The 17,755-nt window shown below is 48.1% G+C and overlaps 1 protein-coding gene across 1 annotated transcript in view; it reads left to right on the plus strand.

The window, feature by feature from the left end:
• The first annotated feature begins 765 nt into the window (after nt 1-765).
• The window catches only part of Myo5c (myosin VC), a 72,031-nt gene continuing 55,041 nt past the window's right edge, over nt 766-17,755 (plus strand). Inside the window, exons 1-4 of the mRNA XM_028773583.1 lie at nt 766-852; nt 10,955-11,065; nt 14,037-14,202; nt 15,129-15,273. Of these exons, the coding sequence (XP_028629416.1) occupies nt 826-852; nt 10,955-11,065; nt 14,037-14,202; nt 15,129-15,273 (449 nt within the window). The 5' untranslated portion in view covers nt 766-825. The remainder of the gene's footprint in view (nt 853-10,954; nt 11,066-14,036; nt 14,203-15,128; nt 15,274-17,755) is intronic.

Raw genomic sequence — 17,755 nt, forward strand, 5'->3', positions numbered from 1 at the left:
AAGAAGAAGAAGAAGAAGAAGAAGAAGAAGAAGAAGAAGAAGAAGAAGAAGAAGAAGGAAAAGAAAAAGAAAAAGAAAATGGACTGCTGCTCCCAAGGAAGGCCAGCAGGATGGGATCTTTGTGGTAAAAATAGTCTTAGCTGTTCATGTACTTCTAACCAATATAAAATATAAAAATAATGTCAGTACACAAACATGCTACCAGAATTTTTAAGCCAGTGTACTGGACCTTTGTATTAATTTTGGTGGAACCAACACCTTTTGAATAATAAATATTCCCATCGGCCCAAAAGGTTTTCCCCACACACACACACCCCGTACTTATTCAGCCCTCCTGTGTGTGTTCTTTAAGAGAGGTAGAAGCAAGCTTGCCATAAAGGTCAAACGAGGTTTTTACTGGCATAATCTCTGGGTGCATTTTCCTTGATCTGTATCTTACTTTCCATTGCATATAAAATGTTCGCAGGACAACAACTTTTTTCTTTTATCCGACCCCTTCCTCAATTTAGAAGTTCTGTGAGTTCACTGATTCTTTGGTTTTTCCACGCTCTGCCGGCTGCTGTAAGGGAGCGGTAACTTGGGCGGGACCCCTGGAGGTTTCTTTCACCTGTTACCTGGGCCGGACCAATGGCAGCGCTGGCTGCCCGCGAGCACCAATCCGGCTGCCAACCCCCACCCCACCGCCAACCCCAAGTCCGGGCGCCCGAGCCCTCGGGGGAAGGGAGCCTTAGCACTCGGGAAAACTTCTGGACAAGATGGCCAGGCGCTGACTGGCTGGGCGCGCACAGTCCCCTGCAGCAGCTGCAGCAGCAGCAGAGGAGGCCCATGGCGGTGGCCGAGCTCTACATGCAGGTAGGAGCGCGGGGACGCACCTGTACACCTGCCCGGACTGGTGGAGGAGCAGAGGCCCGGAGCAGCTGCCAGCTCCGCCGGGGTTCCCTGTGGGTGGGCACACCCAACAGAGGGCTGCTGTTCCCACGTCGGGTCACTAGATCACCCAGATCCTCCCTCCTGCCACTGATGGAATCTGAGTCCCCCAGTGGCCAGGAGATTCGATCGTCACCACAAGCTTTCTAACCAGCGTTGTAACCTTCCTGGCCCTCCAGAGTCTGGAGAATTCAAGCAAGATTGGAGGTGTTTTCTAGAATGCTGGTGAGCTTCCCTGTACGGGGGCGAAGACCCTCAGGGGATCCTTCCCCCCCCCCGCCCCCCTACCCCCACCCCTAACCTCCCCACTCTGTGCTATTGTGCAGTGTAAGGGTGCATTCGCTCAGAGAGCACCTCCAACAGGCCTGACCCGGAGCACAAGCATTCTGGAAAACTTCCAGGAGCTAAGAGCTTCACCCTCACCCAGGGGAAAAAAAAAATGTATAAAAATAATGGATGCTTTTTAAAAGAGCCATAAAACGGATCCTGCTACACTGTTATAGGAGAATGTAGACCCCTTCAAATTCAGACAGATGGAACTAGAATGGATTCTGTTGGAACATTTTCACACACACACACACCTTAGCTTAATGGGGGTGGGGGTACTGTTTGGTGTGGGGTTTTGCTTACTGAGACTGTGTCTCACTGTGTCACCCCTTGTAGCCTGGAAATCACTAGGGAGACCAGGTTGGCTTCAAACTCACAGAGTTTTGCCTGCCTCTGCCTCCAGAGTTATGAGATTAAAGGTATGGGTTTCATGATCCACCATGTTTTTAAGACAGGTTCTTGCTTTGTGTCCCTGGCTGAAACGGCCCTCCCTACATAGCTCAGGCTGGCTTCAGACGTGCAGAGATCTTGCCTCAGCAAGATGGTATTACAGACATCCCTCACCCCTCCCACCCTTATACCTTACATTTAAAAGACACTTTCACTGTCGATGTATATAGTAAAGGATCCTTGTCACGATTGTCTTCCCATCGGGTTGGGGGAAGATTTTCTTCTACTTTAAGGAGTAAATTACAAGCACACATCAAAGAGGAAATCTTCTGATGCGTTTAAACCATTGCTGTTCAATTCTGCCACTTTTATCCTGCCCCAAGCTGGGGACTGAACCAAGAGCCGTGTGCTCTGGGCAAGAACTCTACCACGAAGCTCAACCCTTCATCTAGAATATTTTATTAGAGACAATGGGAACCACTAGGTAACCTGCCATGTTTCTAAGTCTTCATGTGACTATCAGGAAAAAAAAAAATCGTAAACCCTGCCTTGTTGGGTATCTTTGGGGACATGTTGCTGATCACTGACATGTTTTGAATAACTATTTTTCTTGAAGCAAAAATACACAGGTATATGTACCCCTATCTCTAAGTGCCTGTAATCCCAGCACTCAGGAGGCTGAGGCAAGAGGCCTTGGGTTTGAGGTTAGCCTGGGCTACATAGTGAGTTTCAGGCAGCTAGAGCTAAATAACAACATTTTTTCTCAAAAATAAGTTAGGACATTATGGAATGGTGAGGGGGAGATGGTGGGGCCCAGATTTCTCTGTAGGAAGAAACACTGCTCCGAGGAGCAGAGAAAGGTGTTTTGTTCTGGAATTGTTTTCCCTGCCAGGGTATTTTCTGGTTCTTTGAAGTGAGGAATGAAAAGCAGATATCTGCTGGGGCCTAGAGGGTATGGGGGGAGACAGCTGGAGCAGAAGGGTCGTTTGGCAGAGATGGGGGCTCTGAGTGGAAATGGAGGGATTGGGTGGTAAATTAGCAGCTATAGATCCTAGACACGGAGGGTGGAGACAGGAAAGGAGAAACTGGCCTGGGACTATCAGGACAAGGGACACGCCAAGGATGACCTGGCGTCTGTATGATTGAGAACAGGGTGTGTACGGGCTGCATTAGAGGTGGGAGGAGGAGGGAGTGTTTCTGAGAGAGGTCATCAAAGTACAATTTTTTCAACCAGCGCTGTGTTGAAGTAGTGAGAAGACACAGGGAAAGTGAGTGGAGCGTGCACAACCTGGTGTCTCTCGAGAATGAGCTTGGTCCTCAGAGGGGAACCTTCTACCCAGCTGTGCTCACTGAAACCAAGGCAGGAGCACCCCACGGCAAGAGAAAAGGGGGCCAAGGCCAGGACAGGGGAGAGTCTGCATGCCAAGAGAGCCCCAGGCAGTTACCGATCCAAGATGAGCCATCACAGAGGAGCCAGAAGGACTGGGAAGAACCAGGAAGAGAGGTTTGCAGAGGGAGGGGGGGACTCCTGAGAGAGGCCATGGTACAGGAAGTGCAAAGCAACCCACCTCTCTCCACAGCAGCAGGCCTTGGAAATGGTCCAAGCAGAATGACTTGAAATCCCTTTGAGAAAAACTGGTCTGACCAATCCCCACTTAAAACCAGTGTTTTGTCCCTCTTAAATCCCAACCTAGCCATAAGGCCCACCTCTGCATCCTCACCCAGCCACTGCCACTTCGCCTAGCTGGCTCATGCCCTGTTCTCCACAACTTGGCCTGCCAGGTCACCACTGGCTCTACACACGGCCTTGTTCAGGGGCAGGCACACCATTCACATTCCATCTGAGCAGACCAAGAGGTCTGCAGCCAGCCCTCCATCCAGCACTCGGTACACTGCTAACATGCTCAATTTGGTGTCTCCTCTGCCGACCACTAGCTTGTAAAGATCAGGGCACACTGAGAACACTCTAAATGCTTGCTCTGTGCATACATGCAGGAGCGGGAATTCTGTTTACAGCGACAACTGTGGGTATGATAGTTATTTTTATCTTGCACAAATATTTCTATGCACCAGACTTCATCCTCAGAACCTTCTTTTAATCTGAAATCGTCTAGAAAAAAAAATCTATGTGTTAAACCTTCACATCCAATTCTATACAGGGCTCAGATCAAAGAAGTTGTCTAAGGTTACACAGACCTGGCAGATACCTTAATACCTCTCAATGCCTTGACCTGGACCTCATCTTTATCATCTTCAAGGAATCTAAGCTTTTTCCTACACAGGACTCATGGAAAGTCCATCTGCTTTCTAGTTATATATAGTAACTGTAGAACCAACCCCAATGTCCGGCAAGAGAGAGAAAAGCCAGTCACAAGGCCCCACCCACATGGTAAAGGCATGGTCAGGCAAACACTGGCTCAGAACTCACAGTAACATGGGAAAGGCCTATGAAGAACAAGAACTCCAAACCTGTACATGCTTGACCACTGCTGAGAAAGGTGGTAGGATCAAAAGCTGTCCCAGGCTCTCCTCCAGTCAGCCCCTCTGAGGGCTGGTGAAACTCAGTGTATCTTTGTCCATCTTCACGGTGATGTTGCCTTGTACCAGCTGCTCAGCAGGAGCCTGTAGGCCTGTGGGCTTGTGGGCTCTAACCTCCTCTGCTGTTTCCTTTTTTTAGAAGAGCTGACATATGCTTTTCCCCAAAAGGTACAGTCATTTACTTGTGTACCTGTCTTGCTTGAATATGATGAATTCACGGGCAGGATTGGGAATGCCAGGGTGGTTTAGCTGTAGACACGTGAGGAACTCGTTAAAAATTTAGATTCACCATTGTTTGATCTATGAGTAGTTCAAAAAGTCAAAAATGGAGATGGGTCCAAGAAGCCAAAATGGCATCAACAGTCAGCCTCATTCACCCGTCAGCATCCTCCGTCACCTGGGTACCCACAGACACCTTTACACAAGCAGCATCACCACGTGAACTAGGACTGTGAATTGCCAAGGACTTTGGGTTCTGTTGTCTGAAGGTCTTGGAAATGCAATCTTGAGATCCATCATAAGATTGGCTGTGGGTTCAAAGATGCAGGCACTGGAGCAGCTGGGAGAGTATCTAGAACTCTCTAAAAACAACTTGTCACATGGAAGGGATAGAGATCTCAGGGAGACGCCTACAAGGATTGAGTGAAGAGGAAGAGAAGGGAGACATGATGTCACCTGGCTGGCTCAGATGCCCTGAACATGGAGATTCCAATCCAGGAAGTACAGCCAGGAGAACGCCTCTGTCAGCTCACATTCCATGTCAGCCTTCAGGCCGTGTGCATGGTAAATGCCACAAGTCCCTCAGACAGGTGGGCCACAGCTCACTGGTGATTGTGACCTGGGAGGATCTGGCATAATCTGGAGCCCATATTGCTTCCTCAAGGCTCTCTGGTCCTACATTTGTTTCATTCTCTAGGCCTGTTGGTGAGGAAGCCCAGCAAAGGCCTAGAGGCAGCCTTTTGGCTCTGGGCCCTGCAGCAAGCTTGGCTGGCCATTCCAGGATGTAGGTTCTGTCTCACAGGCCAGAAGCATACATGAGTCATGTGAGAGTTGCTCAGTCTGTTTGCACAGCTTGTGTCTGTTTGTCTAAATGCTTCAGTTAGCTCTCACTGTGGTTTAAAGCGTTGCCTTGTGGATAGAGGAATGTGAGGAAGGAAGACAATAGATTGTCCATGGAGTCGAGTAAATGGAGTGTTTGCTTAGCAGGCTGGGTTTCAGGTGCAGGACTCCAGATCTCAGGCAGTGTGTGGACCGGGACAGTAGGACCAGTGGGCATGGTTACCTGGGATACAGAGGTGCAGCAAAGAAGAGGAGAGTGGTCACATGCCTTGTAACACTGCCTGCCACTGAATGTGATACTTTCAGCTGAAGTGAATCCAGGGGTCGCTAGGAGAGCACCGGACCGTCAAGCAGATAGCTTCTCGGGCCATCCTCAGAGCCACACACATTCCAAGGCAGAAGTCACAGGTGCTGCTGGCCTCTTGGTCCTTTAAGATTCTCTCTGGTGCACTATTGGCCTGTCTAGATTTGAACTGGGACATCAGTAAAATGAAAGTATTGGCCATCTCAGTGATTGCTTAGTAGCTCCCAGAGACCCGTGTGCCTCTGAAAGTTTGGACCGAAGGGACCTCATCCTCCATCAGGGCTCTCATTCGAACACCTCAATTTTCTCCTGCTTTACACAGCATCTAAAATAAGCTGTCTGCCACTCTAAACTTGACAGGCAGATTGCAGTAGATCAGTACAAGGATACTTTTAGCTCTGAAATTTTATAATGGCCAATTTTTGTTACCCTAGGATATTGTATTTTAATATCTTATGTATCTAATATGTATTTTAATTGCAGTTTGTTGGGTTATAAACAAACATTTCTCTCTTTACCTTTTTGAAATCTTTTTTCTTCTATTCTTTTCTCATACATTATATCCCAACTGCAGTTGGCCCTCCCCATTCCTCCAGCCCTGCCCTCACACTTCTCCTTTCCCCCAGATCACTCCTCCTCCTCCTCTTCCTCCTCTTCCTCCTCTCCCTCCTCTTCCTCCTCCACCTTCTCCTTCCCTATTCCCCTTAAAAAATAAATAAATAAAAGAGCAGGTCTCACAGGGATATACACAGAACATGGCTTAACAAGTTACAATGAGACTAGCCACAAACCCTCCTATCAAGTCTACATGTGTCAACCCAGTAGGAGAAAAAGGATCCTAAGAGCAGGCAAGAGTCAGAGACACCTACACTCCCACTGTTAGGGGCCGAACAATAACACCAAGCTGCACAACCACAGCAAACATGCAGAGGTCCTAGCTCAGAGCCACACAGCATCCGTGACTGTCACTTCAGCCTCCATGCGCCCCTATGAGGCCTGCTTAGTTCATCCTGTGGACCGTGCTCTCGTGGTGTCCTCTGTCCGTCTGACTCCTGCAATCCTTCCTCCCCCTCTTCGGTGGGGTTTCCCAGACTCCACCTAGTGATAAGCAAACATTTCTAGTAGCAGACCTGGGGTAAGCGCTGTGTGTCATGATGACAAGGGTGCATGTGGTGGGTGTGGGTTTATCTAAGAGATGTGTCTCTGTGTGCAAGGCTCCATGCAGGTCTGGGTCACTGCCTGACTGCCTGCTGGGATAGGTTAGTCCTCCATTCTCATAGTCATTCTCTTTCTCTATCCCTCCCTCCCCCCTCCTTCCCTCCCTACTGTCTCTCCTGCCTTCCCTCCCTCCCCCTCTCTCCTTTCTCTCAGCCTCTCTCTCCATCTCTCAAAGCTTCCCTAGTCCCGTTTTACATCTAACCAAGCTCCTTCCTGTTGTTACTGTCTATCAAGGATTAAATCTACTCAGATGACTTAGTCATGATCAATGTACTGTCCGTGAATCAAGACAATTTATGGTAGGTAATAGATAACAGTCTTTGTCCAGCCTGTCTAGTACTGATGCCCTAGACTTCTTTTTTCCCTGTTCTATATTTCCTCCAGCCACCTCTTGAGAGTCTTGAGCTTAAAGAACTTGAAGGAAGTCTATAAGGAGGCTCTATCTCCAAGCACCATTCCAGCGAGAATATTTTCTCTGTTGTTCTTTGACATGTCTGTCCATCCTCTACCCTTCCATCCTGCCTGCAGTCCATACAGTTTCCTAAAGCACTTTGAGTGAGCCGGACACCCCAACACACCCTCTGTACACTTGAGTAGGTGTCCACTAACCACACTCATGTCTGTTTTGTCCATTATATAAAATACACAGCTGGTAAAATGTATAAATCTCAAACTTTTGTCCTGTTTCCAGAGTGTTTATTACCTGTGTCAGGTACAAACTATATCAAAATATAGAGAGCCGGCTTGAGAGTTGGCTCAGTGGTTAAAGCATTTATCGTGTAAGCCTCACAATGGGGTTCGGGTCTCCAGAGCACATGTGAAAGCCAAAGGCCATGGAAAGTTACCACATCCCTCCAGGGAGAAGGGACACAGAGAAGGGGAATTTCCAAGAAGCTTGCACACCAGCCTGTCTAACTTACATGAGACTGTCTCATAATTTGTTCAGAATTTGTTTTTTAAGGTTTACATATTTTCCTTATGTGTACGTGTATGTACCTGTATGTGTTACATGCATGTAGTACCTGTATACACATGCCTGTACAGGCCAGAAGAGGACATCAGATCCCTTGGAATTGGGATTACAGGGTGTTGTGAACTTCCTGATGTGGGAGCTGAAAACAAAACCCTAGTTCCCTATAAGAGCAACAAATGATCTTAACAACTGAGCCAGGCTCCCCCGCCCCAAATTTGCTTTGTAGCTGAAAACCTTGACTATGTCAAAGAAATGATCACTTCACCAAAGGGAGTATTTTCTGTAGTCATTAACTTTGCCCTCTGGGTTAGGAAGAAATAGAGGTTCACAAAAGACATGGTTATTTCATTTGTCCTCCAAACCCAGAATGTTCATGATGTAAATACAGGCTTAAGGACTGGCCACACATGCACAAGAGCAGCTTGTCATACTGAAAGCATGACAGCTAGCTGCTGCCACAGGAGTCTGCAGTGTGTGTGCAAGTGTGTGTGTGTTTGTGTGTGTGCGCGCGTGTGTAGAGGTCAAAAGGTTAACCTCAGATATGACATTTTCTTAGGTACCTTCTTACCTTGTTCTTTGAAGCAGGGTTCTTCACTTGGCCTATAATTCACCAAGTAGGCTAGACTGGCTGGCCATGGATCTACCTGTCTCTCCCCACCCACACCCCAAGGTCAGGATTATGAGCATGTCTTAGTCACAGTTCTATTGCTATGATGAGACACCATGACCAAGGTAACTTGTATAAACGGAAGCATTCAGTTGGTGGCTTGCTTACAGTTTTAGAGGTGAGTCCATGACCATCATGGCAGAAGGCAGACTATCATGGTGCTAGATCAGTAGCTGAGAGCTTTACATCCAGACCCACAGGCACCAGGCAGAGAGAGAAATACACTGGACTTGGAAGGGACTTTTAAAACTTCCCAGTGACACATCTCCTTCAACAAGGTCATACCTACTCCAACAGGGCCATACCCCCTAATGCTCCCCAAACAGCTCCACTAACTGGCCACTAAGCCTTCAAATATATGAACCCATGAGGGCCATTCTCTTCAAACAGCCACAAAGTATAAGCCACAACACCTAGCTTTTTTTATGTAGGTTTTTGGAACTGTATGCAGATCTTCAGGCGTACAAGGTGTCTTGGTTTGATTTTTGTTGTTGTTGTTGTTGTTGTTGCTGTTGTTGTTGTTGTTAACTTGACCCAAGTCAGGTTCACATGGGAAGAGGAAACTTCAATTGGGAAAATGCGTCCATTAGAATGGCCACTAGGCAAGTCTGTGGGGGGGCATTTTCTTGATTAAAGGCATTACCCTGGTAAGGTGGCCCTGGGTTCTATAAGAAAGCAGGCTGAGCAAGCCATAGGCAGGACCCCTCCATGGCTTCTTCTTTGGTTCCTGCCTCCAGGTTCCTGCCCTGTTTGAGTTCCTGCCTTGGCTTCGCTTAAGATAGACTATGGTCAGGATGTGTAAATCAATAAAGCTTTTCCTCCCCAGGTGCTTTTGGCCAGTGTTTGATTACAGCAACAGAAAGCAAAGCACTGTTTCACAAGGCAAGCACTTTTCTAAGCGGCCACCACCCAGTCCCTAGGTTCTGAAATCTTTACAATCACTTTCAGAAAGTCCATCTGCCACAGGAAAGGATAGTGACTGTCTTAGTTAGGGGTCTTATAGCTGTCCTTGGTACTGCAGTGTCTCTGTGTGAGGGTCTCCAGTTCATGTTCTTGTTTGCCTACCTGTTTCCCAGCACCGCAGGCTCTCCTGTTGGGTTGGGAGCCTACACTAGTACTTTGTCCTGTCTTTTTAAAAATTACATTCAACTAATTATTGGAGGGTGCATGTGTGCCATAGGCACAAGTCAGAAAAAAACTTCAGAATTAATTCTCTCCTTTTACTACATGGATCCTGGAGATGAATTCAGGTGGCCAAGCCTGGTGGCGACACCTTTATCCACTGAGCCAGCTCTGCCATATCTCTTCTTAGAAGGCCACTCGCTGTTCCTACAGTCCCATCTTGTCAGAGCTGTCTCATCAGACTTCATTTACCCTCAGTGACCTCTAAGGCCTCAGTCTGCAAACACAGTCACAGTGATAATTGAGCAGTAGCCAAGTGTGATGGTTGTGCCTGTAATCCTGGCCCTCAGAAGGCTGAGGCAGGAGGATTGCCAGTTTCAGGCCAACCTGGGAAACAAGCTGAGACCCTGTTTCAAAATAAGAACAGTCCGAGGTAGTGCCTCTGTAATGGTACTTTTTTAGTATTTTACAAAAATGCTTTAATTTCTTGTTTTGTTTTAGAAACAGGGCCCTGTGTATCCCAGGCTGGGCTTGAACTCAATATGTATCCATGAATGACACTAAATTCCTGACCTCCCCACCTTTCCTGCGTGGTATGATTACATGTGTGTACCACCGTGTCTTGTTCAGTCCTCGGGGTGGACCCCAAGGCTTCATTCTTGCTAGACAAGCACTGTACCATCAAAGCCACATACCCAGCCTCAATGCACTCTAGTGCCTATTCTTAGCTTCCTAGCACCCCCATAAAGTGAATTGTGTACTATTTTATGGGTAAAAAGAAGAGGTACCAGAAACGAAACAAGTAGTCTAGTGATGGAAGCCAAAATCCTCTGCCAAGTCTTGTCGGAAGTTCCCACTTTCTATTAGGGAACCCTCAGATTTCCTTCCCACCCCAAGCTCGCAGTTTTCATGATCTGTTCATGAAGCTTTGAAGCTCAGCTGCCTATGAAACAGGGCCTGTAAGCCTGGTGGTGCATTGCAGATGCACTAAAATTTACCTCCTCACAGCAAAAAGGGAGACGTTAGTATTCTGAGAAGATGATGTGTGTGTGTGTGTGTGTGTGTGTGTGTGTGTGTGTGTGTGTGTGTTCACATATAGAGGCCAGAGGCTACCATGTTTGTTGAGACAGGGTCTCACTGGAATCTACAGCTCTCTGATTGGCTAGGGTGGCTGGCTGGCTGCCTTAGGGATCCACCGGGGTTATAGACACCTCATATGGCTCCTTATTTGGCTGCAGGGGATTGAACAGGTCCCTGTGCTTAATATGGCAAGCACATTCCCTATGGTCTTATCCCTTAACCTTGAAAGTGTTCTTAATGTGGGGACTGAGCCAGTTACAAGGTGTAACCCTGCTTCGTGTGGGGATCTGATGATCTGTGTTGAAGGTTTTCAAATGTTGAGATTAAACCTGTCTTATCCTGTGGTCAGTACAACAGGGTTTGGATCCCAGATCCTGAAGAAGTTTGGAAGTCGGCTGAAATTGCGAAGGACTACAAAGTGGGTGACCAAGTCCTCCGACTCCTGCTAGAGGATGGCACGGTGAGGGTCTCCCCTGTCCATGGTGGATAATGACAAACACAACCCTCACACTGGGGCACCAGCAGAAGGTCTGGGGACAGTGCAGGCAAAGGAGCCTGCCCCATATCCAGGAAGGCCAGCCAGTGCTGAGGATGCCTTCCTGCTGCCCAAAAGCAGCAGTCCATCTATCTGTACAAGGTTCCAGATTAGTCTCCAGATAGGTGCCTCTGCTGTGTTCCAAGTGCTCAGCCTGCTGAGGAGCCGCCAACTGTTTCAGTTTCTGGGTCTCACTCAGTACAGCCTGGGCAGAGGAGGAACTTGGAGGGCAGTAGTCTGATCCTGAGGCAGGACCCAGATGGGATGAGGGAGCTAGATCTCGGAGAGGTAGGAGGTGTGGAAGGAGACTGCAGAGCTAGAAAGTCAGTCTAGGGTGGATGGATTATATAAGGGTGGGGAGGGTGTGTGGAAGCACAGAAGCAGAGCCAGCAGTGGTGAAAGGAAGGCTCAGGCTTCCTCCAAGGCTCCAGCGGGACATGCTGCTGCAGTTACAGCCACACACCACCCCAGTCTTTTGATCATCAACAACCAACGATTTCATATCGGCTTTAAGAAGCCACCCCTCTGGGTTCATAGCCAACATGACTTTGTGCTCTTAGACTCAAGTGTTAGATGCACAGCTGGATCCACTATCTGTGCTCCATTGGACCAGGGGTGGGCTGGGAATTCCTTATAAACATTAAATTCTGGAATTTACAAAGTATGCATAGATAAACAACACACTACTTCCTGGCATCTGGTCCTGGATATCAAGCATTTCCTGAGATCTCAGAAGTTGCAGAGAAGGAAGGATCCATGCTCTGGGGTCAGGCACCACCACTCCCTAAGTGGGTGTCCCTTACTCTCCACCCACCTCAAAGGAGCTAATGACATTGTGATGTCACAGGTCCTGAAGGCCCGAGACCATCCTCTGTGCACATACAGATCTAAGACCACAGCCAAGGCGCTGTGTTGCAGGGCATCTCAGACTTCAGTAGCTCCCTGTAACTCTGACTGAATGCCACACTGGGTCCTAAGTACCTCAGGCAGCTGAGTGAGGATTAAGCAGGCGGCTGGGCCTAGGGAGGGAAGACTTGAGAAAGCAACTGCTTGTACAATTAGCAGGCTCCAGGTGGCTGATCCCTGGCCAGAGAAGCAGAGAGAATGGCAGGCAGCCAGTGCCTCTCACCTTAACCCTTCCTTGTATCAGAGGACAAAGCTTGCTTTGTGTACAGTATGTCACCCCTGCCTCCATCTCTCAGTCTCATGTTGTCCCCTCCCCCAGAGATGACTACCTGGCTGATAAACTCTCTCTCCCCCCCCCCCCTCTTTCTCTCCCCCTCCCCTCTCTATCTCTCTCTTTCTTCCACTCCCTCTCTCCCTCCCCATACCTTTTCCCCTTCCCCACCCTCTCCCCCTCCCTCTCCCTCTCCCCTCCTCATCCCTCCTCCCCCTTCCCCTCCCTCCTTTCCCTCTCCCGGCCCCACTGGAGACTCTCTTTATTGATCTTCTTTTCCAGCACAGTGTGGGATAATTAGGGCCTGTGCTGGTAAGACAGACTACATATAGACCTACCTTGATGAGGGTCGGTGGGATCTGGTCCAAGGACTCTTGTTCAGTATCCTGAACTTCCCTAGCTTCTTCTCTCCTGACATGGAGCTGACCAACCCACATGGCCAAGCTCTGCGTGGATGATGTAAGGAGCAGAGAGACTGTGACTGTCTTCCCAGCCTGTCTTGTTCAGTGTTCACCTGGCCAGCCATGCCTTCCTCAGAGGCCCTGCTTGAAGCATATATCAGACTGAGGGGCTGGCATTTGCCAGGGGACAACTGATCCAGGACTATCAGGAGTGGAAGCTTGGGAGTAAGAAGGCAGACAAGGCAGCATGCCAACCTCCCTCAACCCTTTTTCTCTCTCTGTCTTGAGCTTCCCCTAAGAATAAAATAGGAGTGGAGGCATCAGGATGCCGTTATTACTGGGGTCCAGTCCTTTCAGTCTGGATGCCATAAGGGGCCCCCAACATCACCTTCCTTCTGCTCACCGGATGCTTTGGGGAATACAAGGTTTAGCTCCTAGGAAAGAAAGACCAAACTGGAGAAGTCATTCATCCACAGTTGCAGAGCTAGCCCCGCCCCCTCCCCAATACAAGCTCCTTCAGATACTTCTCATCCTCCAGTGTGAGTCACCTAAGGCTAGGTTGTCCCAGCAACAGCATCTTTCCAAATGTACATTCCCAAGGCCCCTATGGGTGGGGCCACTGGATATATGCTTGTTGGCTTCCTATCACCTTACATCACAGCCTCTTCAGCTCTGAGGACCCTTCACAGAAGAGGAGAGTCAGGTAGAGAGAGGGGACTTGCTTTAAGACACACAGTCAATGCTTTGATCCCCTGGCTCCCAGTTTTTCATTGCCTTGAGTCACCTATAAAGGTTATTTCCTTTCTCCTCTACTTAAAAGTTTTTAAGACAGGTGTGGTGACACCTATAATTCCAGCAGGGCTGAGGCAGGGGGATAGAGGCTTTGAGGTCAATTTGGACTACCTAGGAAGACTTTGTCTCAAAAAACAAGTTGTAGGAGCAGGAGGGATGGCACAGGGGTTGAAAGTACCTGCTGCCCTTGCAGAGGACCAGGGTTCAATCCAGGGACCCACATAGTGACTCACAGCCATTTGTAATTACAGTTCCAAGGGAGAACTCAACGCCCCCTTGTGGCTTCTTCAGGCACTGCATAAATGTCATGCATAGACACACAAGCAAGCAAACTATACGGGCACGCACACGGGCACACACACACACACACACCTGCACAAATAGCCTCTTAAAATATGTTGGTTTTGATTTTGTTGCTGTTTTAGTGTGAGAAATGCTTCTGTCGGAGGTGGGTAGGAGGAAACAGTTTAGCAGAAATACCAAAAGTCCTCTATTTCTAGAAGTTTAGATCTGTCTTTGTTTATAGGAGCTGGATTACCCTGTTGATCCAGAGTCACTGCCTCCGCTTCGGAATCCAGACATCCTGGTGGGTGAGAATGACCTCACAGCCCTCAGCTACCTCCACGAGCCTGCAGTGCTGCATAACCTCAGAATCCGCTTCGCAGAGTCCAAACTGATCTACACCTACAGTGGTAAGGATGCAGTATGACCCCCGGGCCTGCTGTTGTTGTGTCCCAAGCACTCTGGATACTGAGCATTGAGAGTGTGTGTAAAAAGAGGTGTCTGTGTGAGGAGAACTGCTTGTGGGAACAAAGATGGACTATGAGGAAAGATCACCATGTGCTTGTGTCTGAGTCTCTCACCACATCCAACACATGTATTACTTCTTGTGACGTTGTTGTCATTATTACATTTACTTTGGGACTTGCAAAAAACACAGTTCATTTCCCCATGTGTCATCCCATCCAGACATCAGAACAGCTTTAGATGAGGGTGACTGTTAAGATAACCAAGATTCAGAGCGTTGAGTGACCTGACTCAAGTCAAGCAAAGGCTCTTAGTGAATGACTGGGCCTTCTGGAAAAAGCCTGAGGGGTGGGTGTCTTCTACTTTCTGTTGCTGTAATATAGAATATCTGAGACTGGATAACTTACAAAGAACAGAATTTTGGCTTACAGCTCTGGAGGCTGGGAAGCTTAAGAGCATGGCACAGGCACCTACTAAGCATCTGGTGAGGGTTTCCTGATGTGAGACAGGACTGGTGTACAGACGCCAGTCTCACATCTACACAGGCTGCCATGGCGTCCCCCATACTCTGGACATCATCTGTGTTATAACTCTCCAAAGACCGATCTCTAGGTGCTATTAACATGTGAAAGTTAGCAGTAAGTTCTCAACCCACTGACTTCTGGGAGGAGAACCGTGGATAGGGGAGGACCCTGAAACCAAAGTCTTGCCATCTTGATTATGTTCATAACTTATTTGCATGTGCATCAAGAGTTTGACATAAAAAGAAGTGTGTATAAAAGGAGGCTACCAAGGTGGGGGCCACCCACTAAGGAGCAAATGGGATAAACCTCATTCGTGTCTGCTAACCACACCTCATCTCTTTCCTCAGGAATCATTTTGGTGGCCATGAATCCTTACAAACAGCTGCCAATATATGGGGATGCCATCATCCACGCCTACAGCGGCCAGAACATGGGCGACATGGACCCACACATCTTTGCGGTTGCAGAGGAGGCCTACAAGCAGATGGCCAGGTAGTTTGCACTGCCTGCACTCTCTGCGTTTGCTCAGCTCTCACAGGGAAAGGAAACTGTTTTGAGCTCACAAGTCAGTTCTGTGTTTTCCTGTAAACCGTTTGGCTGGAGGAGGACCTACTGACCTGCAGCATGAGTTGTTTGTGACTTACAGTCTGGTTTTGATCCAATTTAAGGAGGCAGAATCTACTGCCAGCTAAGGACAGGTTCTAGCCACAGGCTTGGATTTTAACATGAGGTCCTCACTTGACTTTTGCATGACCCTGTAGAATTCTGATTTTGCTACTGGACATTAACAAAAATCCTCCTGTGACAAAAGCACTGGGTTCTCACTTCAGGCATCATCTTGGTACCCTCAGGACAGCCGGTGATATCCATGCCTGTCCACAGTAACCTAACCCCTAGAGTGCCAGCTACCTGGCATATACAATGGACTGAAGGGAGAGCTGGAGTTTGGGCCCAGAGTTTCATGATTCTAAGTGTAAGTTATTTCTCCCATGACTGTCTTCTTATCGTTCCATTGCCCTTTTCTGTAGGATGCTGGAGAATAAAAACACCTTCCTAAATTTGTCAAACAATTTACAGTTTGCAAAAGAACTTTCACGCCCAGTAGTCTCCTTCAGGTTTTGCCACACTCCTGTGAAGTTCACTGCACTGCTATCATGCCCCTTATCGCATGAGAAACCAAGACATGGGCTCTGGACCTGCCTCATAGTATAGCAACTGAATGGTCCTCATCTGTGAAGCAGACTCTAGCAGGCTCATTTCTGCTCTGTGCTTATGAGCAAGGAAGCCATGATGATGTAAACAAGGCATGGCTCTCTCCTACAGGGACGCCTAGTGGGCAACCTGAGGCTAAATTTCACCTCTTTCAAGTCATCGGAGACTGAATGGTGCCCGCCCCATCCCTTAAGGGAGACCCATATATCCACAGGGTCAAGCTAGTGCCTGCCTATCTCCTCCCTACTGTGCACATATGGACCACATGGATCAAGAGAAGGGATTGTTCCCGAGATGTCAGAGCCCCCACAGAGCAACATTGCTCATGGAACACACCCACATGGCCAGATGAGGCTGGCCTACCCTTTCCCTCAGGCAGTAGCTCAGTCTCACAACTAGGTCAAGTTCCCAAGAAGGAAGAAAAGATGGATGTCTGAGTTGCAGCAAGATTGCTCCCAACCGAAGCACATCCTGCTCCTGGAAATTTCTGGCTCCTGAAGACCTCCCAGAAACCCCTGGCAGACATTCTGATGATTATCATCTGAAATGATAGTCCAGTTATCATCAGTGTGAGGCCAATGGAACCTCGGGGCTATGCTAGTTTCCAGCTTGAATCTGTGTCACTGGGAAGAAGGACTGAAGACAAAATGGGCTGGTGGTGGACTGGCTTGGTGCTGGACTGAGCCATCTGCCTTTCTTGAGAGACTCTTGTCTGCAACCTTTCTATGGTCTTCCTTTCCTCCTTTTTGAGAAGAAAGGACTGGACCAGGGTCTCCAGTGTCATCACAGGAGGCTATGTACTGTGCCCTGGGTCACCTCCTATGACACAGAGTCCCAGATTCACTCAACTGTAAAATGGATAAGTATGCCATAGGACTTTTGTGAGGCAGAACAAAGAACAAATGTGAAGTGTCCGCCTGGGGTCTACCACCCAAGTGGTGCCAACCCCACGGCAGCAGTATGCCACCATGATCCTGTGGCTTCAAAAGCTTACAGCATTGTTTTTAAAATATCTTCATTATGTAACAGTGTGTAGGCTTATAGAACACATATGTCCCCAAATATATTTTGAATTGTTGCTCTTAAAATAATGTCAGTAGGATGTGTAGAAGTTGCTACCGGGGCTTGAGGGAGCTGTCCTGAGAGCCTGCTTGGAAAGCTTGTCTGAGCCTGGCCAGTTTCAGGACAATTCGATCTATCTCTTGTAAACATGGCTTTCTAGACCTAAGCTTACACTTTGTATAGCAGTGTGTTTGATACTGAGGACCTGCTCTCTTCCTGCAAGACTGAACTCCTAGGCCTCTGAGAAGCAGAGGGTAGGCACAGAGCCCCTGATGTGTGAGTTACCAGGAAACAGAACTTCTTACAAGCCACGAGATCCATTCCCTGAGTCAGGAATGTAGCTATTATGACATAGTGAAGAATACTTATGAGAAGACTGCACCAGTTTCCTGTGTCTTCCCGCCATGGCTTCTCCCTTGGCAGATCTTGCTCCAAATCCCTTCAAATGTGGTCTATCCTAGTCAAGGTTTTGAATGTAAAGCCACACTCTTCTAGTGGTTGATGACCTTGGCCATGGTCTTGGGGGCCTCAACACAAAGGGACAAGGGACATAGCAGGAAACACTATGTGGTCTCATATTTTAAAAAGCTAGAAGGAAGTTCACTGAATATTTTGACCCCTGGGGCAGTTCCCTAACAGCCCATTTTCTAAATTAGATAGATAGATAGATAGATAGATAGATAGATAGATAGATAGATAG

Source organism: Grammomys surdaster, unplaced genomic scaffold, assembly GCF_004785775.1.
Source record: "Grammomys surdaster isolate TR1022 unplaced genomic scaffold, NIH_TR_1.0 231, whole genome shotgun sequence".
NCBI classification, from domain to species: domain Eukaryota; kingdom Metazoa; phylum Chordata; class Mammalia; order Rodentia; family Muridae; genus Grammomys; species Grammomys surdaster.